General features: G+C 33.9%; 4 protein-coding genes across 6 annotated transcripts in view; 1 reads left to right on the forward strand and 3 right to left on the reverse strand.

Moving 5' to 3' along the window:
- Positions 1 to 1016: 1016 nt before the first annotated feature.
- On the reverse strand, positions 1017 to 13621 carry LOC142530575 (ADP-ribosylation factor 1). The gene is made up of 9 exons (XM_075636404.1): positions 13425 to 13621; positions 13112 to 13252; positions 12984 to 13022; positions 12605 to 12667; positions 4997 to 5015; positions 2122 to 2233; positions 1819 to 1866; positions 1554 to 1684; positions 1017 to 1357 (listed from the first exon to the last, which is right to left on the reverse strand). Exons 2-9 carry the CDS (start codon positions 13212 to 13214, stop codon positions 1324 to 1326), a joined length of 549 nt encoding a protein of 182 aa, XP_075492519.1. The 5' UTR covers positions 13215 to 13252; positions 13425 to 13621; the 3' UTR covers positions 1017 to 1323.
- LOC142530568 (uncharacterized) overlaps positions 2696 to 24872 on the reverse strand; it is a 49966-nt gene continuing 27789 nt past the window's right edge. The window contains exon 3 of the mRNA XM_075636400.1: positions 2696 to 2707. The gene's annotated coding sequence lies outside the window, so the exon portion shown is untranslated. The remainder of the gene's footprint in view (positions 2708 to 24872) is intronic.
- Positions 13974 to 18015, forward strand: LOC142530551 (uncharacterized). The gene is made up of 9 exons (XM_075636385.1): positions 13974 to 14086; positions 15040 to 15720; positions 15805 to 15951; positions 16017 to 16082; positions 16147 to 16677; positions 16769 to 16923; positions 16999 to 17167; positions 17251 to 17523; positions 17605 to 18015. The coding sequence occupies exons 2-6, from the start codon at positions 15718 to 15720 to the stop codon at positions 16859 to 16861; spliced, it is 840 nt and encodes a 279-aa protein (XP_075492500.1). The 5' UTR covers positions 13974 to 14086; positions 15040 to 15717; the 3' UTR covers positions 16862 to 16923; positions 16999 to 17167; positions 17251 to 17523; positions 17605 to 18015.
- On the reverse strand, positions 19733 to 22734 carry LOC142530558 (uncharacterized). Of its 3 annotated transcripts, XR_012816153.1 has the most exons (3): positions 22329 to 22725; positions 20922 to 21004; positions 19733 to 20040 (listed from the first exon to the last, which is right to left on the reverse strand). XR_012816153.1 is itself a non-coding variant. In XM_075636391.1 (2 exons), exons 1-2 carry the CDS (start codon positions 22454 to 22456, stop codon positions 21107 to 21109), a joined length of 1116 nt encoding a protein of 371 aa, XP_075492506.1. In that variant the 5' UTR covers positions 22457 to 22734; the 3' UTR covers positions 21020 to 21106. The 3 variants fall into 3 exon arrangements, 1 of the variants encoding a protein (XP_075492506.1); XR_012816152.1 differs by having other exon boundaries at positions 19733 to 21004; positions 22329 to 22734; XM_075636391.1 differs by lacking the exons at positions 19733 to 20040; positions 20922 to 21004 and adding an exon at positions 21020 to 22094 and having other exon boundaries at positions 22329 to 22734.

Below are 24872 nucleotides of genomic sequence, written 5' to 3' on the forward strand. Positions count from 1 at the left end.
CCCATAAAAATATTATTGGCAACGTTTTGGTATGTGTTGCTTTTGGCATGCAAAAATGTTTTGTGAAAATACTGATACCTACTAAGAAATTATAATAAAAATTATGTTGAATATCTTGTTTTATTTATTAAATTGCATACAGTTTACTGTAAAACATAATAGAAAATAAAAACTAGTGGAGCTAGTAAATAATAATAGAGAAACATATGTTTATATAAGAAATAAAAATGTACTTTATTCCAAACAAAGATCAAATATTCCAAAATAAAAGCAAAAAAAAAACAACTTTTGATTGATAAAACAACTGAAAACATATTAATAAAAATACTATTTTAGTTTTCAATCGATAAAAATAATTTCTCAGAAATCTATTAATCAAATTGTGTATAATTTATATGGATAAATATCAAACTATAAATATCATAAAATGTGCAGAAAACAAATAACTTATAACGAAGTTACTACTAATTTTAATACTACAGATTACCGAAAAAATATATATAGTCACCATAAATATAGTGAAAAAAACAAGGAATGTGATGAGGTAAACAGAACGGGATGAAAAACGTGAAGTATCTTAAAATAAAATAAAATAAAATTAAAATTAAATAATATTTAAATTATAATCTGTTAAAACTGACATGAATTGACTGACCCCAACATACATTATTCGATTGATGGTAAATGAGCTGTGTGAACTAATTACAATTAGTATATGTTAATTTATATATCAATAAAATATAATATAAATACTAATATTAATTTAATATGATGTTAATATTATAAATGAAGTGGACGTCGATCAAGCTCCAGCTGCCCACATTAATTATGCGAGACTTGAGATGTTACTACTTCACGTGTATATATACGGTCGGTGGTTCATTGGAGAAGGGCCCTTCGTGCTAATCTCCCTTAAATTATGCCTTAACAGTATATTGCCTCCAAAATGGATCTTTTTGTTAATAAAAAATACAATGAAAAAAAAGACGCTTCATTGAAAAGAAATTCTTTGTGACAGAGCGAACAACGTGCTTTTGATGAATAAACAAAGACAAAACTTATTCTGATAATAACTGGGGAAGTAAGCAGATAAATCATAAATGTAAAGAAACAATTTTTGAATCGGAAAGATGAGCTATGAGTTTGTTTCTCCGGTAAAACTTCAAACTAAACATCCAAACATCGACCCTATATTCCACAAACCATAACAGAAGACAACCTAGCAATGGAAATTCAGTAAAAATCATATACCGTAACAACCGGATATATTCCAGATCAATGTCAGCCATGCCCCGTGATCAACTACGCTGTTTATAGTCCAAATTATCCACCTCCAGCCTTAAGCGTGTTACTCAACCTGCTCAATTGATGATAGCAGCAGAAGTAAGGCGAGAGTACAAAAATAGTTACAAAAGACAGAAAGACTGGTACTGTAACATTGATCCATGAACTTGAGAATACACAACTATTGGACTACCGCTAAAGGCTATTTCACTTGTTTAAGAAAAAGAAATTGGGAAACATCAAGAACCGAAGGTGTGAATTGAGTTTACCAGTCCAAGCCCTCGAAGAGGCCCTCTCCTTTTATTGCAGATGTTTTAAAAATAGCCCATTGACGATTCTTTATTTTGTGCAGCTCTAAGGCCTCAGTTACAGATGCATCATCAAGTGCCCCAGGTAGATCCTGTAAAATGTAAACTTTTTGTAGTTTCTTTGCATAAAAAATGGAGTGCAGCTGTGGGCATATTTACATGATGCATCAAGCACAAAGTGGATTCAAACTTTAAAAGCACAAATGTGCTGCTCAATTAAGCAAACCTGTTTGTTTGCAAACACGAGGACGACAGCACCTTTCAGCTCTTCCTCCTGAAAGGAAACCATAGTATTACAGGTTAATGGTAGAATAAGAGATCACAGATCAAGCATATAACCAAAGCTCGGTTAAAGAAGCAGAGCTTGGCAATTTCATGACAAGAGTCATATTAGAGCAAACATAAACAGCACCGTTTCTCTTTCTGACTCCTGTGATCAAGAAGCAGAGCTTGGCAACTTCATACATAGATACAAAAATTAAGCATTTCCAATATGGTTAATAATAAAGATGAACAAAAGCAAGAGCACCTCCAATGTCGCGTGAAATTCCTCTTTTGCAACCACAAGTCTATCAGTATCACTTGAATCAACAACATATATAATGGCTTGAGTATTGGGAAAGTAGCACCTCCAGTAAGGCCTGGGAAACAAAATACATGAATGAACCATGCAACAGATTTCAGCTATGAAAAGCAAGCACAAGAAGATAATCATATGCGCCATGAGTTCAAGTTGCTGATAATCTTCGGAGATGTAAAGAACACCTCGAACACTTATGACCATATAATTAGGCCATCCACAGTAAGAAAAATATTTCCTTCAAATATTTGTGAACCTCATGATCAACATCATCAATCAAATATTTCTCTACTCAAATATCTCATATTTCACAATCAAATATCCCACCAACCAAATATTTATGGGTCCCACTGTCACTTTAATTAATATTTTATTTTCATTTAAATAAAATCATTTAACCACTTTAATTACTTTCATTATTATTTAGTATTATATTTTTATTGAAATATAAAACTAGAAAGTTTATAACGATTATTTTTTAATAACTAATTTGTAATAAAATAAATATTAATAAAATTAAAAAATTTATAACGTACTATACAAAACTAATTTACCACAAAACAATATTTATAACATTAATAATAAAAAATTACAAACCATAAAACAACATTTATAATAATAATAATTGAAAATTAGTAATTCACGAAGACACTAAAAAAAAGACATGAAAACTAGCCCTTCTCGATTCAGTTGATTGAAGCCCCGGTGATTGAACAGGATTAATTCCATGGGATGGAGCTTGCACAAAATATTGGCTACTCTGCCAATATTTTGGGGGGCATGTATTCCACGGAGGTAGAGGGGCGTTAAAAAAATATGGTGGTGGATATGGAAAATGTTGCAAATTCTGTGGTTGATGTGTAAGAAATGGAAATGGAGGATGTTGGACACTCGGACGAACTCGAGAATTTTCTCCACTTGAATTTTCGTCGTTATTTGGAGAGTTCAAAAGATCACTAAAAAAATTATTGGAACTATTATCCATTCCAAAATTTTTTTGTGAGAGAAATATGTATATAGGATATTGAAAATATGAATTTTAATTTCTTTAAAATTTATGTATTTATAGACTAAAATTTCTTAATTGATCAGAGACAATAAAGTTGTGCAGAAAAAACAATTGACCAAACGTTCTTAATTGACCTAACGTTCAAAACCTAACGTTCTTAATTGACCAAATAATCGACCAATGTTTTAAATGGTCGACCAAAACAATTGGTCACCAATTGTTAAACAATTGGTCGACCATTTTTGTTGGTCGACCAATGTTTTGTTTTGGTCGATCAATGTCTTCGTCGACCCAAGCTTGGTCGATCCCGGATTCCATTTAATTGTCCACTACAGGTTTTGACGCGCGAGTGCAATGCACGCACGTGTCTCAAGTCAGCGTGAAACTCACGCTGCCTTGAAGAAATTAAAAAAAAAATTGTCGACACACAAATCAATGGTGTGCAGTGATGAATATTTAGATAGAGAGGATATTTGAATGACGTGGCATGTATTATATCCACCATTGTGGATGTCCTTAGACTACAATAGGAACTTGCAAAGTTGCACTAAAAAAAAAATAAAAAAATTTCAGAAACCAGTTTGCTTTAACAAAGAAAAAAGAACAAGTTTAAAGCAAATCTAGGGGGGTGACAATAATTCTGTTTCTATTTTATCCTGTGCTCGATGGAAGTACCCAAAGTCTGAAAAAAGAAACTCATGTCAGAAGATTATCGAGATGCAAGCAACTCTGTAATATGAAAGCTATAGTTATCCCATGAGTCCAATATAGCAATCAGTAGAACGAATGCTGAATGCTCACACCATTTTCTTTTTCACAGTGTGGACAGATCCCAATAATCTTGAAGCACAGATAAAACATTGTAAAGAAACAACTCGAGTCATAGAAATGAGAGCGTAAAACTAATGAACAGCTACTGCCATGTACTGAGAAAAGAAAATAAATAAAAAGGAAATATAAGGCGGCACTTGGCTCGAATTATCTATACTGAAAAGCAGAACACGCGATTGACCAATAATATTTGCAAATTGTAATTTCAGTCAAGTTTATGTTCAAAATCTTCAATCAAAACAATAACTTCCCTTTCAAATCACGTATCAAAACATAAGTAAAAGTATTTACCACACAAGATGACACTTTTCTCTCTACTTTTTTCAACCATTGTGCCATTTCATATCTTCAACACACAATCACTATATATCATTTAATTATTTATCATATCAACATTCTATAGAAATTCGAACAAAATCTCAAAAAATAACAAAAATAGCACTGGACTTTCTTAAAGATGGTGAACTTCAACTCCAAAGCCCCACTGTGAGCAGTCAACAATAGTTTGATTTATATCAGTAAGTTCACTATGTGTGATATATGACTGAATACATTAAGTTCAGTGCATTGTTTAAGTTAATAATAAAGAAAATTGGTTCAAGTTAATGATAAAGAAAATTGAGTGACTTTCTATATTGAGAATGAATATCCACAGTATTGCCATTGTGAGTATGGAGGGGTATAATTATAATAAGAAGTGTAACTTTTCAGTAAATCTTTAGAGAAGATGGCAAATTTCATTTAATCAATTGTGAGTATTCTTTCTTAATTTCCTCCAAATCGAGACATCATGCCTAAGGGATGCCTTCACTGTCTCAGTCATTAAAGCAGAATTTCACTCGAAAACTGTTTGAAAATAAAATAAAGGTAAGATCAGAAGGAAACTGCAACATGGAAATTAATAGCTTGTGAATCGTACAAGAAACTTCCACAACTCCTACATCAGGAAAATAAGTTCTACAGCTTCAGGGTGGTCAGAATTACCTAATACTAGTCTGTCCACCTGCAAACAGGAAAGGAAACACTCTATGTCAGATTCAACATCAGAACACATAAACAAGTTGTAAAGAGTTAATGAAACCACTGACGACAAGTAAAATATCAATTTCTTTATACAAAATATATATAAATCACGTGAATGTTTAGCTAACAGCATATTCCGTTCTCCATACAATAGTGTGGGTTCCAACAAAATTTTTTCATCTCGTTGCGAGGGTAATATGGCTAAATAAACAAGGGAGTAAAGAAAAATGGAAACTTAATATGGTAACAGTTAGCAATCAGGAATCACACATACCAAACTGCAAAACCAAAGGAAAATTTTTGAATTGTTCCCAAAGGACACCATGCAAAATTGAACTAGGCCAACTTCATTAAATTCCACAAAAAAAAAAAAAAAAAGAACACAAAAACTACAACACAATGTCAATTATGTTAAAGCTGATCAAATAATGACATCCATATAGCAATAAGTAATATAATGATTGTATGTATAAGATAAACAATGATCAAGTCTGATAGAATAGGACAAATCACCCACATACTTCCTGAAAAATTATTAGATTGGGTCGTAAATATTTAAACATATCTTCATCAAAACTAGGGGAAATTAGATTTAATTAAAAGGAGACATCCACAAACTTGCACAAATACACAACCCTTTGATTATATTTAATCCTTCTTCCCACCAAAGCATCCCAATAACAACCCAACCATTTTGGTGCCACTGCATTTTAACCAAGATATCAATGTTTTTGTCAGTTGGAATGACAAAGTAATATACCCTCAAACCAACTAACCAATCATCTTACACTTATCTGTTAGAAGGTCCACAAATCATAATTTGATTCTGCAATTCGCACTAAAACTGATGCGATCATGGACAATCAAACACCTAAGAAGGCATGAGATTCGTTGGAGTTGTCGGAAGGACCAATTATGATGGGACGACAAGAAGTTCAAGGAAGTTCTTCAAAGATTCATGGTGAGCTACCAAGATGTGCTTACAAGTATGTCGTCTAGAGTTGAAGAATTTAGAGTGCATGACAATCAATTTGGAGACCATTTAAACATCATTCCAGTGTTAAGTAATGAACAAGTCTCCAAGGCAGCACCTTCTGCGCACCCACGCGCCCATCTTACGCTGCAGAGCGATCACCCGCGCACCCGCACGTCGATTCTGCGGATTGTTAAAGATAAGTTCTTTGAAGGTATACTTGAGATCGATTGTTATTTTTGCATTGTTTGTTACTAAGATCGGGACAAAACAAAAGATTCGTTATGTTATTGGATTGAGGGCTCGTTTTCTTCCAAATATTCGAGTTTGCTTTTCATGTTCATAAGGAATCATATCATTTGTTACAAGAGCTTAGGTTCCTTCGATTCAAGTAAGTTATCTCGTTAATCATTATCGAGTCTTTCGTTGTTCTATTGTTTGAGATCCTCGTGTTTTCTTGTGTTGCAAGAGTTCTATTAGGAATCTTGTTTTCTAGTCTTCTTGTGTTCGTGAATCTTGCGATTCTCAAATTTTCTTGAGTTTTTCTTCGTCGCGGAAGTTTCTTTGTTTCTTGTTGTACAAGTAACAAAAAAAACAAAGAAGAAAATAGACCAAAAAAAGGTCGAAATTTTAAGCTTTCTTCTTTTACTATGTTTGAGTTATATCCAGATCTTCCAATTTATTGACTTGTGAGTATTTGTAGCAAGGACAAAAAAAGAATGATTTTCTTAGAAGTAATTAGTGAGACATTTGGTGAGAAATATTCTTGTTATTTATAGTAACGTTTCTTGCAGCTATAACTAGGACTAGAAATATGGAAAGAGGGAAAGAAGGGATGAAGGGGATGAGTTTGACATGGGGGCGGTGACTGAGAGTCGTGATGAGAATTGGGAAAGAAATAGACATGGCCAAGGGTTTGAGAGAGGTAGAAGAGGAGTTGTATGTGGGAGATACAACGAAGGGGGTAGATAGGTGGTAATATGGGTAGTATTAAGATGATAATACCTTCGTTTCATGGTAAATCTGATCCAGAAGCACACTTAGAGTGGAAGAAAATGGTAAAGTTTGTATTTGACTATCACCACTTCTCCGAACTCAAAAAAGTCAGGTTGACGGTGTTGAATTCTTAGACTATACTCTTATTTAGTGGGATCAACCTGTGACAACTAGGAGAAAGTATAATGAGAGACCTATTGACACATGGGATGACATGAAGCAAGTTTGAGGAAGAAGTTTGTACCCAACTATTATTACTGTGAGATATTTAAGAAGTTGCAGAGTTTGAGGTAGGGTCCAAAGAGTGTCAAGGATTACCATAAGGAGTTGGAAGTAGCATTGTATAACCAACATAGAGGAGGACAATGAGGCTACTATGGCTCGTTTTCTATGTGGTTTGAACAGAGAAATTCAAGACCAACTGGAGCTTAGACACCACATGGATTTAGATGAGATGATGCAAATGGCGATCAAAGTAGAGCAGGGACTCAAGAGGAGGGTAGTTGGCTGCACCAATCAAGCAGGAATTTCATCAACTTCTTGGTGTCCAAATGTTGCAAAATGTGAAGAAGGCAAGGTGGTGATCAAGCCCAAAACTGAAATCAAGCAAGAGGTGCCTAAGCAAAGAATGCAAGGTAAATTTGAAACTCCTACTAATCATTCTAGAGATATTAATGTTCTAGGTGTTAAGAAGTTGGCCATATTGCTAGCCAATGTCCAAACAAAAGAGTGATGACTATGAATGCTCTTGGGGAGTTTGAGTCTGAAAGTGAGGAGGAGGTCGAGGGTGATGATGAGATGCCCGAGTTGCAGGATCCTAGTGAAGGATACGAGGCTATGTACGTGAAGTGCTCGTAACTAAGCGTATCATGAATACACATTTTAAAGAGGAGTAGACTAACCAGAGGGAGAACTTGTTCCATATTAGGTGCTTTGCGAATGAGAAAGTTTGTAATATCATTATAGATGGAGGGAGTTATACTAATGAGGCCAAGAAAAATATTCCCAAAAATGTGAAATGAAACAAATATTTCACACATATGATTCCACTTGTATTAATTATTTATAAGGAAGTCTTCTAAACACAAGTGATATAACTGGATCACTTCTGAGCATTGTTGTTTTCTTTTTGAAGGATTTTGATTATGTGTTTCCGGAGGAGCTACTGCAAGGACTACCACCATTAAAAGGAACTGAACATCAAATTGATTTGGTGCCCAGAAGTGCCTTGCCAAACCGACCACCATATAGGAGCAACCCGGAAAAGTTGAAAGAACTTCAGCGGCAGGTAATTGAACTTTTAGATACATGATTTGGGCGTGAATCCATGTCTACTTGTGTTATACCTGTTTTGTTAGTCCCTAAGAAAAATTGATCATGGAGAATGTGTGTTGATTGTAGAGCTATTATTAACGTTACCATCAAGTATAGACATCCCAGACCTAGGCTAGATAATCTGTTAGACGAATTGCATGGCTCTAGCATCTTTAGTAAAATTGATCTTAAAAGTGGTTATCATCAAATTAGGATGAGAGAATGTGAAGGATGACAGAATGTGACGAATGAAAAACTGCTTTTAAAACGAAGTATGGATTGTATGAGTGGTTAGTTATGCCTTTTGGATTAACTAATGCTCCTAAAACCTTTATGGGATTGATGAATCATGTTTTGTATGTACATATAGGTAAATTCGTGGTGGTTTATTTTGATGATATCCTAGTGTATAGCAAGAACTTGGATGAGCATTTGAAACTTGTACTAGTAACACTTAAAGCTGAAAATTTATATGCTAATATAAAGAATTGTGTTTTGTACAAACAAACTTATTTTTCTTATATTTATTGTGAGTTCTCAAGGTGTACAAAGTGGATGATAAAAAAGTGAGTGTTATTCGAGATTGACCAACACTTACTACTATTGGTCAAGTTCGAAGCTTTCATGGATTTGCAAGCTTCTATTGAATTTTGTGAAGGATTTTACCATGTTAGGCACCAGTGAAGGCAATGATTAAGAAAAACGTCTCATTTCATTGGGGCCAAGGATCAAGAGAAGTCTTTTAACACCATCAAACAAAAATTAATTAATGCACATTTACTTGTTTTACCTGATTTTGCTAATCCCTTTGAAATTGAATGTGATGCATCATCTGTAGGTATTGGAGGAGTTTTGATGCAAGGAGGACGACCAGTGACGTACTTTAGTGATAAGTTGAGTGGACCGACACTGAACTACCCAACCTACGACAAGAAGTTACACGCTTTGGTGAGATCTATCGAGACATGGCATTATTACCTTATGACGAAGGAATTTGTAATCCACATAGATCATGAATCTCTGAAACATCTCAAGGGAAAGCAAAAGCTTAATAAGAGGCATGCGAAGTGGGTAGCATTTGTTGAAATTTTTCTTTACGTGATCAAGTACAAACAAGGTAAGGAAAATGTAGTAGCTGATGCACTATCACGGAGGTACATACTCTTATCTACTTTAGGCTCAAGATTTTTGGGATTTGAGCATATTAAAGATTTGTATGCATTTGATGGTGATTTTAAAGATATCATTAAATAATACTTGCTTGGTTTACATGATAAATTTTTTTTGAATGATGGGTACTTGTTTAAAGAGATTAGGTTATGCATTCCTAAAACGTCTATGCAAGAATTACTTGTTAGGGAGGTACATGAGAGAGGTTCATGATACATTTCGGTGTGGTTAAAACTTTGAGTACATCGCATGAACACTCTTATAGGCCTCACATGAAACATTATATCGAGAGCTTGTGTGAGAGGTTTGTGACCTATAAGAAGGCAAAGTCTAGACAACAACCACATGGGCTTTATACTCCACTTCTTGTTCTTAGTGAACCATAGGTGGATATCTCGATGGATTTTGTTCTAGAACTACCGAGAATTAAGAAAGGAGGGGAAGGGATAAAGATGATGATGCTTCTAGCGTGGCAAATTTGTTCTTTCAAGAAATTGTTAGATTGTATGGGATGCCTAGAATTATTGTTTCTGACAGGGATACACGTTTCTGAAGCTACTTTTGGAAGACGTGGTGGTACAAACTTGGTACTAAATGACCGTTTTCTACTGCATGTCATCCTCAAACGGAGGTCAAACTGAAATTGTTAATAAAACTTTTTTATTAAGGACTTTGTTGCGTACCATAATAAAGAAGAATTGAAAAGTTGGGATGACTGTTTGCCTTTTGTTGAATTTGCAAATAATTGAAATGTACATTCTCCTACAAATTTTTCTCCTTTTGAGATTGTTTATGGCTTTAACCCGCTAACTCTTGTAGATTTATTGTCTTTTCAAGAAGGGAATGATGATACGATCATGGACAATCAAACACCTAAGAAGGCATGAGATCTGTTGGAGTTGCCAGAAGGACCAATTACGAGGGCACGAAGCAAGAATTTCAAGGAAACTGTTCAAGGACTCATTGTGAGCTGCTGAGAGGTGCCTACAAGTATGTCGTTAAGAGTTGAAGGGTTCGGAGTGCATGAAAATCAATTTGGAGACCATTTAAACATCATTCAAGTGTTAAATGATGAACAACTCTACGAGGCAGCACCTTCCGCTCACCCGCGAGCCGATTCTACTTAGTTGCGCGCGCATGTCTGCGCCAACCTACACGCAAGTTCAGTAAGCTCCGTGCGGCAGCGGGCGACGTCGTGTGAAACATGTTTTGTTGCCTATTTTAGAGTCCTATTCCACCAGGAAACTTTGGATTGTTATCTTTTTGCATATTAAATATGTAAGACTCGAAAATACAGCAGATTATTGATTATTATTTTGATTTTATCTTTCAAAAATTCTCTCTAGAAATTTTCCAAAACTTTGACTTTGCTACACCTTGTGTGTTTTCTCAAATCAAACTTATTAAAGATTTTTGCTTTGTGGCATTTGTCAATCTTTTCTTCACGCAGATTGTCAAAGACAAGTTCTTTGAAGGTACACTAGAGATCGATTGTTATTTTCGTATTGTTTGTTAATAAACTTCATAGTTTATGGGATAATATAACAATATACTTGTTTCAAATATCGAGACAAAACTAAAGATTCGTTACGTTCTTGCATTGATGGCTCGTTTTCTTCCAAATATTCGAGTTTGCTTTTCATGTTCACATGGAATCATATCAAAAACCTTTCAGTATTCTTGCATTGTCTTCTTAATTTATTCAATCCCAATGCTGCATGTAAACTATCATTTTGTAGCACCATTAAGCTGAATGACTTGCTCCATTCCCAGTTTGGAAATCCTACAGTCTCTCAGTAGTCTCCAAAAGCCTAAATTTTTTCAAAAACTTCCTTTAGCTTCTCAAAGCTTACATCTAAAGCAACAAGACTAATCATGAAAGTGGTCTTGAGTTTAATGGGATAGATAAAATGTTCATAAGATAGTTACAGAGTCAACCGATTCTACCAAACCCAAAAAAACTCGGAAAACTTCATTATACAACAAACAAAATGAAATTATCTTTCGCACCAGCCTGTGAATCTACAGCATAAGAAGTTTATCGTAACATATGCATGCCATCACAATAAGGACTGATGATTCATTTATCACATAGAAGATGAGTTAGTGAAATTATATTATGTTCATGGCATATCAGCTTACAATCGAATCACATCAAGTTAAATTTTACAATATAGGACTATCGACTATGATGAGTTTTTATTTTAATTCCATAATCTAATCCCCTATTGCTTAAAGATAACCCCACCTAGTATCTCGATCCTAACAACACGGTATTAATGAATCAAGCAATTAAGAAATAATTGAAAGGTCCTCCAGAGGCATCATAATTCATAAATAAACAACTACGAAGAGAAAGCTCTAGTGATTCCCATACATCTCTTAATTTTCACAAAATATAGCAACTTGTGATTGACGCGCACTTGATATGTGCGTGAAATAGCGGATAAAAAATTTTAATCTTATATAAATCAGAGACACAAATGTAATTTATTAAAAAAGAAAATATTAGAATGTAACAAAAGAAATGTTGAGTGACTCATTAATTATCGAAAAAACTACGAGAAAGTAAAATAAGAGAGGAAAGATTGACCGGGGACGGAAGTTTATTTCTTGAACCAATTAAATGAAGAGTCAAGAGCATAAATTGGGTAGTAAGCTTCACCAAGAGATCAAAGGTCTATAGTATAGATATGCTGACAATTTGTAAGCTTCTGAAATAAAAAGAATGACTATGAAGCAACAGTCTGTCAGGATTCCAGTTACTAATATTTTCGATCTCCTTATGAGTTCCTTATGCATTCACTACACCTCCATTTCACTGATAACCTTAACATGGAAGTCCTTAAATCTGCTTGATTTTTAGCTTCAATAAGTATGAACTGTTAGGCTGTTACTTTTTAATACAGCCACAACTCAGAATACACTATTTCAGAAGAATAAGGATCTCTAATTGACCAAACTTCTACAAATTAAAGACAAATAATTGGAATTCATATGCTAGAAAAGGCAAAATGATTTCATTTAAGAATAATCTGGAGAAAAGGTAAGAATATCAGAAATCCATATGCTAGAAAAGGTAAGATTTATCATCAATCAAGCGCAAATAAGCTTACCTAAATCCCAAACTTGAAACTTTATGTTGTTATATTGCACCGTTTCCACATTGAACCCAATCGCTGCAAGAACAAAATGACAGTCAGTTATCAGCGTTAGAAAACATTTTTCCCCACCTGGGCTTATACATCTCTCAATCGACTTCAAAATTGACACAGAAAAATTCATGTTCCAAATCCAGACAGCCCACTAAGGTAGCAACTCAGCTAGAGATCATAAGCCCATGATACAAAATATATTATCCGAATTGTTTCTTCCATGAAGGCAATTATTGCACAGTCAAAACATAAATCTTACAATAAAACTAAAATGCTATGTCATTATCCTAATTACACAACAAAAAAAATTGAGAATAGAAGGGAAACAGCGAATCCATACTTGGAATAGTGGAGACAACTTCACCCATCTGAAGCCGATCTGAAAATTAAACAATACAAAAAAATAAAAATAAAATCATCACACGAGAAGAGATCACTGAAACGAGGTCGGGCGAAGTAAGTACATACAAAGAATCGTTGTTTTCCCAGCATTATCGAGGCCCAGAACTAGGATCCGAGCCTCCTTGTTTCCAAAAAGCGACGAAAACAGCCGCGTGAAAGCTATTCCCATTTCCCCAGTTTGTATGTTCAAGATCACTAATCTAACACCTACACTCGAAGACAAACCACAAGATCGGATGTAAGGAACACCCTCTAATTCTTCCTGCAGAGAAAAATGAATCTTCGGGTATCCTTAATGCCAAAATTAGGAGAAATTGAGCTAGTAAGCAGTTGAAAATGAAATCGTGCACGAGAACCAGAAGACAAGGGAAGGGTCTGCCTGAGAATATTGGGAAGTGGTGATGTGAATTTCGTACTGATGGAGGGATTCCTGCGATCAACTTCCAAGGGAATGTTCTCCATTCTCCCTCATTTTCAGATATATGATACGGTTTTAGCCTGTGATGACGGGAAGGGGACGAGACGAAAAGCAGGCCTGTGATTCCACCGAACACGAACCCGAATACTAATGAGATGGGATGAGACTTAAGCGGACCTATGATTTTTGCTCATGTTAATGAAAGAATGTTTGAATAAATTATTTAAAACAAGTTTATAAGTTTTTACATTTAATAAAATAACTTAAAGATGTTAATTTATTTAATATATAATTTTTTTATTTTTTTAAAAATAGTTTTTATATATGGAAATTTGGGAAGAAAATCCTTAAACAGAAACTTGATTTGCGGTTCAGTCCCCAAAACCATAAAATTTTCTCTGCACCACCCGAGAAGATGAGGAATTTGTTTTAAACTCCCTCCACAATATTTTATTAATTTTTCTCTTATTTTATTATTATATCTCTCCCCCAATTCTCTCCCCCCCAATTCTCTCACCCATCGCCCCGGCCGATCCCTAATCTTCCTTCAACCTCCACCTTCGAAACTACATCCACCTCCACTGGAGCACTGATTTTTTTGGAGATTCAAGAAAAGAAAACAAGTGAGTTGCTTCTTCTTGTTTGTTAGCTCGTTTTTTCCATTTATTTGATATTTGGTACGCCATTTGTTCTTGATTTATGATACTTTGACGATTTCGCAAAACAAGTGATTTCTTCATCTTTTTTTTTTCGGTGGATTTTTCCAGTTATTATGATATTTGTTAGCACAATTGTAATTTATATATGTTATTGTCACGATTTCTATTTTAATTCCCTAGCCACCAAAACCCACGGTAAAGGCTATTGTTCTTGATTCTTCCTGTACGTATGTGATGTAAAGAAAACAATCGGAACCAGATGAATTAGTTTTTCTAAATTTTCAGAGTATTTTTGACCAAAAAAATTTGTCCTCTTTTGTTTGAAGAAGTACATTAGTTGTAAAATAATTTGCGTCCATTCGTCCACTAATTCCACAAACTTATAAATTGGAGGCCAAAAAGGAGAAATTGAGAAAGCATACTACGGAGATGCCTAGTGCAGAGTTATTGGTTATACCAATAAGGAGAAGCAAAAGGATGAGACAAAATCATCAGTGTGTATTGCATTTTGCAAAGAGAAAATTGAGTGGGTTTTAAGTCTGCTTCCAACAAAGAGAACCAAAGAATGTGATAAAAAAATCAATTTGGATAGCATTTGATTCGACATTATAGAATAAGGGCAAAAATCATTCGGAATTTTCAGGATGCTAAAATGAGGGAAAAAGGCATTAAGAAAATCCGAAACCACCCTTAACTATGCACTGCTTGGCCAGGTAAATCTGGTACATCATGGTTCTATAATTATCACAGCAAGCAAGTGTTTGTTGTCAATTTTAATAAGCTTTGCATTGTTTTGTTTGTCTTGATTTTTTAATGTTATTAATTTTGATCGTACGTGTTGTTTGGAATTATATTAGAAGTTTACTTTTTTTTAATTTGTTATATTAATATATTTAAATTTTTTTTGTTTTGTGCAGAAATGGTTAAAAAAAATGTCAATGATAATGAGGCTCATATGCAAAGCGGAAAAGATGCAATGTCACGATATTCTTCTACTTATTTTCGAAAAATAATGAACAAGCTTGAGCCAAAACTTAATGAGAGGCAACGAGCAAGGATCATTAGTAATCCTTTTGATAAATGGTTGAAGATGCCTAAACTCTCCATCTACAGTACGAGAGTTGATGTGATATTAAAAAGCTTCAAGAGTGACTCCTCATCTTTTGTCTTTGGGAAGGACATTGTCGTCCCTTTCACATCATTCGAGTTTTCTATCGTCCTTGGTCTACCTCATGGGGGCCAACCTGTAAACCAAGATCTCGGAACAAAGTCAAATTTTTTATCACGTTATTTTGCAGGGAAGCTTAGCAAAGCCATGAGGAAGACGATTTCTGAAAATCTCTTATTATTAGCTGAATCAGATGATGAATCGCAATTGGATGATTTTGTTAGAATATTTATTTTGTTTGCGTTGAATTGCGTAGTATTTCCGCTAAGTACCTATTTGACACCCCGGTTTGTATTTTCATACATTGATGATTTGCCGAATTTTTTTGGATATTCATGGGGAGACGCTGCCCATAGATTTCTATACGATAAAATTTCTGCACATATGGGGAATTTGAAAGGAGCAATAGGAAGGAAAACATACTTGGATGGTTGTGTTGTCGAGATGATGGCGAGTTTTTATTATTTTTTGTATCTAATATTATATTATAACATTTGTATTTTTATTTATGTAGGCTTGGGTGTACGAAAAAATTCCTTCCTTAGGAGTTGTATTCGGATCTCCACGTACATATCCACGTTTATTTAAGTGGGGTGAAAGCAAGATCCCGATAAAAGTTGAAGACACGGAGACTTTGCTTAAAAGAATTACTCATACGAAGGTATTTTGTTTTAAGAATATTTTATAGTATAGCAAAGGTGACAATTTTTTTTTTATTTCTACAAGGTGTTTGAAATCATTCCATTTGGTGAGGAATTGGAGTTATTTGGTCATAGACGGAGAAATGTGAAGGTAAACAAATAAATTCACCAAATTTATTTTATGATTTATTGAGAATTGGTGTTGAATTTTGTAGTTATTAAATTTGCATGTATCATCTAAAATGAAGGATGAGGAAACAACATGCAAAATTAGGAGATTGGAAAAACTTGTGGAAGACCAATTCCATGAGATTCAAATACTGAGACAAATGTGTTGTCAAAGTAACGAAAATATGACAAAGGATGGTGGTAATGGTCTGGTAAATGTTAAAGTTGATGCGGGAAAAAATGATGATAAGAATGGTTCTTTTGAAGATTTTGACACAGAGTTGAATAAAGGTGATGATGTTGGTTTCACTAAGTTGGATATGGAATTAAATAAGGTTCGCATGGAGGATTCTTCGAGAGAGGTAGTAGATGAAAGAGATGATGGTAATGGTGTCACTAGTTCGCAAGAGGAGAAGGTCAACAATGTTATGTCTTCAATTGTGAAGAATGTAACGACAAGAACTAATCGTGTGAAAAAAAGAAAGCCAAATATGTTCGTCACTCCTCCAAGTTCCACCCCAAGACGCAAAACAAAGTCCGATGTAGAATGCAAAGAGTATCGTGTAATTAGTGATGAGGTATCGTGCATTTTAATTGTTTTGATATTTGTTATTTTTTTATAATGATGTAATTTATTTAATTTTTTGATAAATTTTTATTGTTCCATAGGGAGGCACAAGCGTAGAAGACGAGAAGATATCCGCAGATAAAGATGAGTCGAAACTTAAAAATTTCAGAGGTAGACAAGATTTTTGTGGTTGAGAAGAAGTCTCGGACAAAGAGCGCAACATTATAATAAAATATCTTACAGTGGAAAAACTAAGGTACACCTCTTGCAATTTTTAAATTTATTTAATGTTTATATATTATTGGATTTAACCATATTCTTGTTCTCGTAGTGGTACTGTGTGGGAAGGTGAAAGATTCAAAATTTGTGGCATTGAATTCTGTGATTTGTTGTTTGGGGATGCGTTGAAAGACAATATCATCAATTGTTATATGCAAATTGTGAGTGGATATAGTCGAAAAAATGGTTCAGAAATATTTTGCATGGATACGACAGTCCAGGTTTGTATGTTTCAAAAAAATTTGAATGATTGGTTTGTGTATATGAAATATAAATATGATAATATGTTATTTTCCATGCTTAGGATGAGGTATTGGGTGCATTACAGAGGTTGAACAAAAAGCGGAAGTTGAAAGATGATGGTTACCATGATTTTTTTTATCACATTTGACATATGATTCAAGGGGAAAATTAGAACAACTAAATAGGAAGTTGATTGATCGTTGTAGATTTTTGTTGTTTCCAATTCCACGCCAAATATCATTGGTTCTTGCTTGTTTACAATACTGAAAAAAGAGAGTTTGAATTTAGAAACTCGATATATACAGCCATGTCACTTGGAACCGCAAGAGCTTATGTAAGTTAATATTTAAATGCATATTTAATCACAAGAATGTTGTTGTTCATATTAACTGAGTGTTCTTTGTCATTTTTTTAGGCTAAGTTCTTAGTTGGGTATATGGGGATTATGTTCGATTACAAAACGAAGGAGTATGTAAACCAAGTTTTCTGCCGACAACAAGGTGTTGATATGAATTGCGGTGTTTATTTATGTTTGTGGGCGTATTGCTATGCTCGTGATAATGATGAAGCTTGGACCTATGAAAGAGATTGCAAAATGAACACTGTCAGAGCATGTATCGCTGCAACAATTTTATCCGACAGTAATGGTGTGTTCGGTAAAGATGGTTGAAAACATTTTTATGATGGATACTCTGATTTCGTGTTTTGTATGGATAATACTACATTCTAGTATTTTTAGCTTTAGGTTGTCGAGCTTACGTTAATTTTGATATTATAAGTACTTATATTGAAACTATTATTAACTTCATGCACTATCGAGTTCTTGAAATCCTGAATTCTTGATTCTACTGATAAAATAGTTGCTGATGAAATAGCATAAGAACTCATCACCATCATTTTATTACTCATAACAAAAGTCATTATCATAATAATTTTCGGCATTAAAAATGTTAAATCCAGCATACAACACCAGCTATTTTGGTATACTATGTATTCGATTGTGTATATAAAGCTAGAATTTGAACGTATAGTAAGAAGGGAGCATGACCGAAGATTTCGGTTGGGAATAAATCTACCAAGCGGATTAGGTCAAGTTATAGTAAATGGACAACAAGTTCAAGTATCGATCCCACAGATACTATTATTTAAGAGTACTAAGATTTGAATTATTCGATTTAATCTAGGCAAACAATAATAAGTAATTTGATGATTAGTTAAACTAGTACCAAGCCGTCGAAAGCCCCCTCCAAAAGTCTCAAAAATCGTCCTGCCCAGTCTCCCTAAAAATCTTTTATTTTCCCTTTGTGATCTTCCTAAAATCTCCATTTATTGATTCAAAGTTGGGAAACCAAACATTCACCATGATTTTCATACCCACAACACAATTGCATGTCATAAATTTTTCCGGCATAAATAATGCTAAATTCGGCATACAAGACAAACGATTTCATCATAATATGGATTAAATTGGGTACGTAAAAGTATCTTTTCAGCATAATTGAAGAGGGAAAGCAATTACATGAAAATACACACCCATATGTCCATTTATTGATTCAAAGTTGGGAAACCAACCCTTCACCATGATTTTCATAAACACAACACAATTGCATGTCATAAAAATTTCCGGCATAAATAATGCTAAATTCGGCATACAAAACAAACGATTTCAGCATAATATGGATTAAATTGGGTACATAAAAGTATCTTTTCAGCATAATTGAAGGGGGGAAAGCAAGTGCATGAAAATGCACACCCATATCTCCATTTATTGATACAAAGTCGGGAAACCAACCCTTCACCATGATTTTCATACCCACAACACAATTGCATGTCATAAAAATTTCTGCCATAAATAATGCTAAATTCGGCATACAAAACAAACGATTGCAGCATAATATGGATTAAATTGGGTACGTAAAAGTATCTTCTCAGCATAATTCAAGGGGGAAAGCAAGTGCATAAAAATGCACACCCATATCTCCATTTATTGATACAAAGTTGGGAAACCAACCCTTCACCATTATTTTCATACCAACAACACAATTGCATGTCATAAAAATTTCCGGAATAAATAATGCTAAATTCGGCATACAAAACAAACGATTTCAGCATAATATAGATTAAATTGAGTACGTAAAAGTATCTTTTCAGCATAATTGAAGGGGGAAAGCAAGTGCATGAAAATGCACACCCATATCTCCATTTATTGATTCAAAGTTGGAAAACCAACCCTTCACCATGATTTTCATACCCACAACACAATTGCATGTCATAAAAATTTCAGGCATTAATAATGCTAAATTCGGCATACAAGACAAGCGATTTCAGCATAATATGGATTAAATTGGGTACGTAAAAGTATCTTTTCAGCATATTTGAAGGGGGAAAGCAAGTGCATGAAAATGCACACCCATATCTCCATTTGATGGTTAACAGTTGAGAAACCAACTCTTCACCATAAGTTTTATGCATGCAACACCTCAATATAATAAAAAATAATAAGGTACGCAACAAAACCAACAAGGTAACAAAACAGGTTAATATATTAGTTGACAACAATCAACTTACATATTACTAGGACACAAATGACATGAAAATAAAACATTACAGAAAATACGCAAGTCCATGTTTCTAACACAAGTTATACATAAAACACAAGAACTAAGACTCAATGAACAAGAGTTCAAATTAATTAATATCACAAGTACATGACCCGACCGAAACCATAAAATAAAAGTGAATCTCGCAAAATGATCATAAAGGCAATGCTGCATCACCAATACTAGTACACCTGGATTGAGTAAACCTTCTTGTTGACTTGGTCTCGCAAATTCTTTGTTCTACCATCCTCCTTTTCATGTGAATTGGAAAATGTATTAGTTGTTTTTCTATCAATCATTGTATAATGAGACACATAAAATACGCATATAAGATTTTTACTTGTACGTCAAAAAACTCAAAACTAAGTTAACAAAACACAACACAAAGGCTAGTTAATGGGTCCTTTGCAACTTCGTCGATTGTGGCCTCTCTTATGACACCGACCACATTTTAACACCCGAAGAACTACTTGCGATGGTATCCTTTCAGTTCTTCTTCGGACCAGTTGGCTTCGAACATCGGGGGTATTGATTACTAAGGCATGATTGGCATTGTATTCATGCATCTCAAATGTAGGAATCGAATTTAGGATGCCTGTAAGTTTCACGATATAACTCCATCGTAAAGTATTTGTCACAAAAATCATATAAAGACACTGATTTTGACTCTATTGCACCACATGCGTGCTTGCATGGAAGTTTGTTAAGCTGCCAGGCTCTACATGAACAACTCGTAGAAGACAAATCAACAGCAAATGATTTATCCCCATCCACAACCTCAAAACTCCAACCACATGCCTTACGCACTTGCAAGCTACGAGATTCAGCATATGTTTTTGCAAGAATTTTTTCCTTTGATGGACTCAATCTTTTATCCATCCTCATTGACGCTTCACGTCGTTTGTGCATCATGTCCATAATTTGAATGCGTATGTGGTCCACCATGCACACAATAGGAAGAAATCTTGCTGCTTTCACCCAACTATTCCAACACTCAGCTATATTATTGTTTATTACACCCCATCGATTTCCAGGAAACCATGCATTTGCCCAAATTTCTGGAGAGGAATTGACTACAAAGTCTCTGGCAAGTGGCATTGACGTTATTATATTGTTAATATGCATTTCAAACTCCTGTCTTGATGGGGCATATGCAGCTTTTTTGAACACAGATGACCAGTGTTTCTTGTTGTGAAGTGGGTATCTTCGCATGACCTATATTAAAAAAAAAGATAAAATATTATAAAACATAATACACATAACAATATTTTAAACAAAAGTTTCCCAACATAAATATATATTACTTACAAACCTGTTTCACAAATTATCTACCAAATGACGCAGACAATATGAATGATGTCTGCTTGGGAATATTAACTCAACAGCCTTGATTATTCCGGGATGCCTATCAGAGAAAAAAGTGTACTCATCGAACCCCATACAGTTATGTAAAATCAAAGCACCTTTAAGTTGGAAACAAAACCATCCCCAGTTATCATCATTTTCAGCATCCACAACAGCATATGCTAATGTAAAAAGATCATCGTTCGCATCTTTTGCAACAACAACCAGAATATTTCCCTCGTATTTATTCTTTATATGAGTGCCATCCAAGAAAACCAAGGGCCTACATCCACTGACAAAACCAGTTGCACATGCATTGAAACAGATAAATAATCGTTTAAATTTATTACTAGAAGAGTCAATTTCACACTCAACAATACTTTCGGGATTAGTTTCTTTGATGGCACTACAATACCATCTTAATCTATCATAAGACCAATCATCTGTACCATAAATGTTATGCATAGCCAATTCTTTCTCTTTCCAAACTTTGTCATAACTGAGCTCGACCCCATAATCTCTTTGTATGTCTTTCAACATCATACATGGTCTATACGATGGCTCTCCCCTCAATCTCTCCATCACAACATTGGAGACCCAGGTAGTATCATCTTTAGGATGTCCTCTACTACGTAGATTGTCATCTCCACATGTATGGATTAGATTACATTTTCTAATGCCAAAAAGATTGTCAGATTTGTGTCTGGAAGCGTAAATTCTCCAAGAACAGTTGTTTACACTACACACAATATTAACCTTCTCATTATCATTCTTTTTGTACGAAAAATAACCTCTCGTAGCAATTGCATAATTTTTTGCACAAACTCGAAATTCAGCAGCATCCTTGAATATTTGACTGTTCCCACGGATGCAATTACTCCAAACGTCTATCGAATTTTTTAACAAACCAACTTGAAGATGACCGTCATTGCTACTCACTGTGTCATCTTCAGATTCAACCCTATTTTACGTAATGTAAAAATTTGTTAACACTAACATTTTGTACCTTTTAAGAAGTTATTAAGACAACACATGTTAAATAATACTTATGTTCTAGATAACAATGTAAATGATCAGTTAGTTGAAAAATATAATTGACACATCATCTACTTTCACAAGAAGAACACTCACAACAAATCTCCATGAAAAATATAATAAAAAATGTTATCATAAGTAGTTGCACATGAGTTTTTACCTCCCAATATTATGGCCTCCTATTTGGTCTTTTCTCACTGCCCTCATGTTAATTATTGTCAGTTTCATAAATGTGTGAAGATGGGTCATGATACGAACGTCATCATCTTCATTCAACGTCACATACATCTTCTGATGGGGGGCTAGATACTGCAAGGTAATAGTTTGTGGGGGATATCTCCGTACATTTTCTCCCAAAATTAAGAAACAACTCTGTTAGAGAAAAGCCATTAAAGATTGAAATCATATAGAGCTTATTTTTGTACTCGCAGCTACCCAGGAATGAAAAATTTGATGATCCAGACCCATATTCAATTTCTCCAAGAAATAAAAAAAAAACCTGCGTCAATTAAGTGGTTAGAAATTTCACATGAAAAAGATTTTACTAAACACAAAATTAGAAGAAAAAACAAATTCATACAAAACTTAAAAAATGTTCTTCACAAACTTATTCATAAAACGTTCATCAAATCTAATAAAACTATTTATATATCCACCGATAGTATATAAATAAGAGTACATAATTAAAATACAATATGAAAAAGTAAAATCAACGATAACATACGATTTAATAACAACACTAAAGTATAACAAAGCTCGAATTGAACAAACATGATATGATGAAACCAACATAAATCGAATAGAAACTAGAAACAATTAAAAAAAAGCACAAATTGATTATATCAAGTAAAACAATACTACAACAAAAGAATAATAATCTATACAACAAAAAAGTGACATACTGACAATATATTAAAACAACAAACCACACACATAAACTTGCACAAACGTACAATAACTAATACAAATTCCAAAAAAACATATTTGAAGTATAACCTCCGAAAAAACAATAACATGCTGATGAATAGAATTAAAATAAGTTCTAACCTTAAACCAACAAAAACTAAAGAAAATCTAAATTTGTCGACTGTCTTGTTTCTCTAGTGTCTTCTGCATTGAGCTTTCAATCATGTATTTAAAGAAAAGAAAAATCTTTTGTGAACCAAAAAGCTTGTTTGTATGTCATATATATGTAAAAAATTTACGTATAGACTTCGATCTTTCAAAAAAAATTACACAGCTACTCGTGAAATTCAAATTGTATTCCTAAGATGCTCTGTTATTCATTTACCACAAATATAAAGTTTTTTTTCGCACAAACATTGAGAACCTGGTTCACTGTTCAAATTAAGTAAATTTATTTTCATTCACAAAAAGCCTCCAGTAACTCTGCACTGGGCATCTCCGTAGTATGCTTTCCCAATTTCTCCTTTTTTGGCCTCCAATTTATAAGTTTGTGGCATTAGTGGACGAATGGACGCAAATTATTTTAAAAATAATGTACTTCTTCAAACAAAAGAGGACAAATTTTTTTGGTCAAAATAATCTGAAAATTTAGAAAAACTAATTCATCTGGTTCCGATTGTTTTCTTTACGTCACATGCGTACAGGAAGAATCAAGAACAATAGCCTTCACCGTGGGTTTTGGTGGCTAGGGAATTAAACTAGAAATCGTGACAATAACATAGATAAATTATAATTGTGCTAACAAATATCATAATAATTGGAAAAATCCACCGAACAAAAAAGATGAAGAAATCAATTGTTTTGCGAAATCGTCAAAGTATCATAAATCAAGAACAAATGGCGTACCAAATATCAAATAAATGGAAAAAAAACGAGCGAACAAACAAGAAGAAGCAACTCACTTGTTTTTTTTTCTTGAATCTCCAAAAATTTGGTGCTCCGTGGAGGTGGATGTAGTTTCGAAGGTGGAGGTTGAAGGAAGATTAGGGATCGGCCTAGGCGATGGGTGAGAGAATTGGGGGAGAGATAATTGGAGAGAGAGAATTGGGGAGAGAGAAAATAATAAAATAAGAGAAAAATTAATAAAATATTGGGGAGGGAGTTTAAAACAAATTCCTCATCCTCTCAGGTGGTGCAGAGAAAATTTTAGGGTTTCGGGGACTGAACAGCAAATCAAGTTTGCTGTTCAGTCCCAAGTTTCGGCAACAATCTTTTTCATATATATATGTATATATGAAAGTATTTTTATAATTAGAATATTAAAAAAATAATCTATTTTTGAAACGTCCATTTCTTTAACTTTAAAATTTAATTAAATAGTACATATTTTTTTTAAAAAAAATTATTCTAACTTCAAATCATCCAACATAAAAACTAATAATTTAAAAATCTCAAATGCATAACATACATAAATCTTCAATCACAAAATCGTACGTCAATTCGAAAATAATCCAACACTAAACTTCAAAATAAAGTATAAAAAATCTTTAAATAAATTATTTTCAAAATCTTTACTTTAAAATATTAAATTTTAAGCTAATGCGGAAAAATAAAACTTCATCGGAGTGTACTGCCGAACTCGATTCACTGAAGCGTCAGCGCCTCCCTCAAAATCATCCTCACATGCGACCATTCAAACCTAGTTAGTCTAATGACTCATCAGGTTCTAATCATACGTAGCAAATAATGCATATACAAACATATGCAGCTTTAAAATATATCTTTTAATAAAATAAGA

This window comes from Primulina tabacum, chromosome 2 (genome assembly GCF_025594145.1).
Source record: "Primulina tabacum isolate GXHZ01 chromosome 2, ASM2559414v2, whole genome shotgun sequence".
In the NCBI taxonomy this organism is placed as follows: Eukaryota; Viridiplantae; Streptophyta; class Magnoliopsida; order Lamiales; family Gesneriaceae; genus Primulina; species Primulina tabacum.

Coding starts and splice junctions, on each gene's coding strand:
- LOC142530575 (XM_075636404.1), bottom strand. CDS start 13,214: ATGGGAATAGCTTTCACGCGGCTGTTTTCGTCGCTTTTTGGAAACAAG. Junction 12,668..12,983: donor AGTTGTCTCCACTATTCCAA/GTATGGATTCGC, acceptor TTGTTCTTGCAG/CGATTGGGTTCAATGTGGAA. Junction 1,867..2,121: donor AATTTCACGCGACATTGGAG/GTGCTCTTGCTT, acceptor GTTTCCTTTCAG/GAGGAAGAGCTGAAAGGTGC.
- LOC142530551 (XM_075636385.1), top strand. Junction 15,952..16,016: donor AAAGAATTACTCATACGAAG/GTATTTTGTTTT, acceptor TATTTCTACAAG/GTGTTTGAAATCATTCCATT. Junction 16,083..16,146: donor ATAGACGGAGAAATGTGAAG/GTAAACAAATAA, acceptor TGAATTTTGTAG/TTATTAAATTTGCATGTATC.
- LOC142530558 (XM_075636391.1), bottom strand. CDS start 22,456: ATGTATGTGACGTTGAATGAAGATGATGACGTTCGTATCATGACCCAT. Junction 22,095..22,328: donor GGAGGCCATAATATTGGGAG/GTAAAAACTCAT, acceptor TACGTAAAATAG/GGTTGAATCTGAAGATGACA.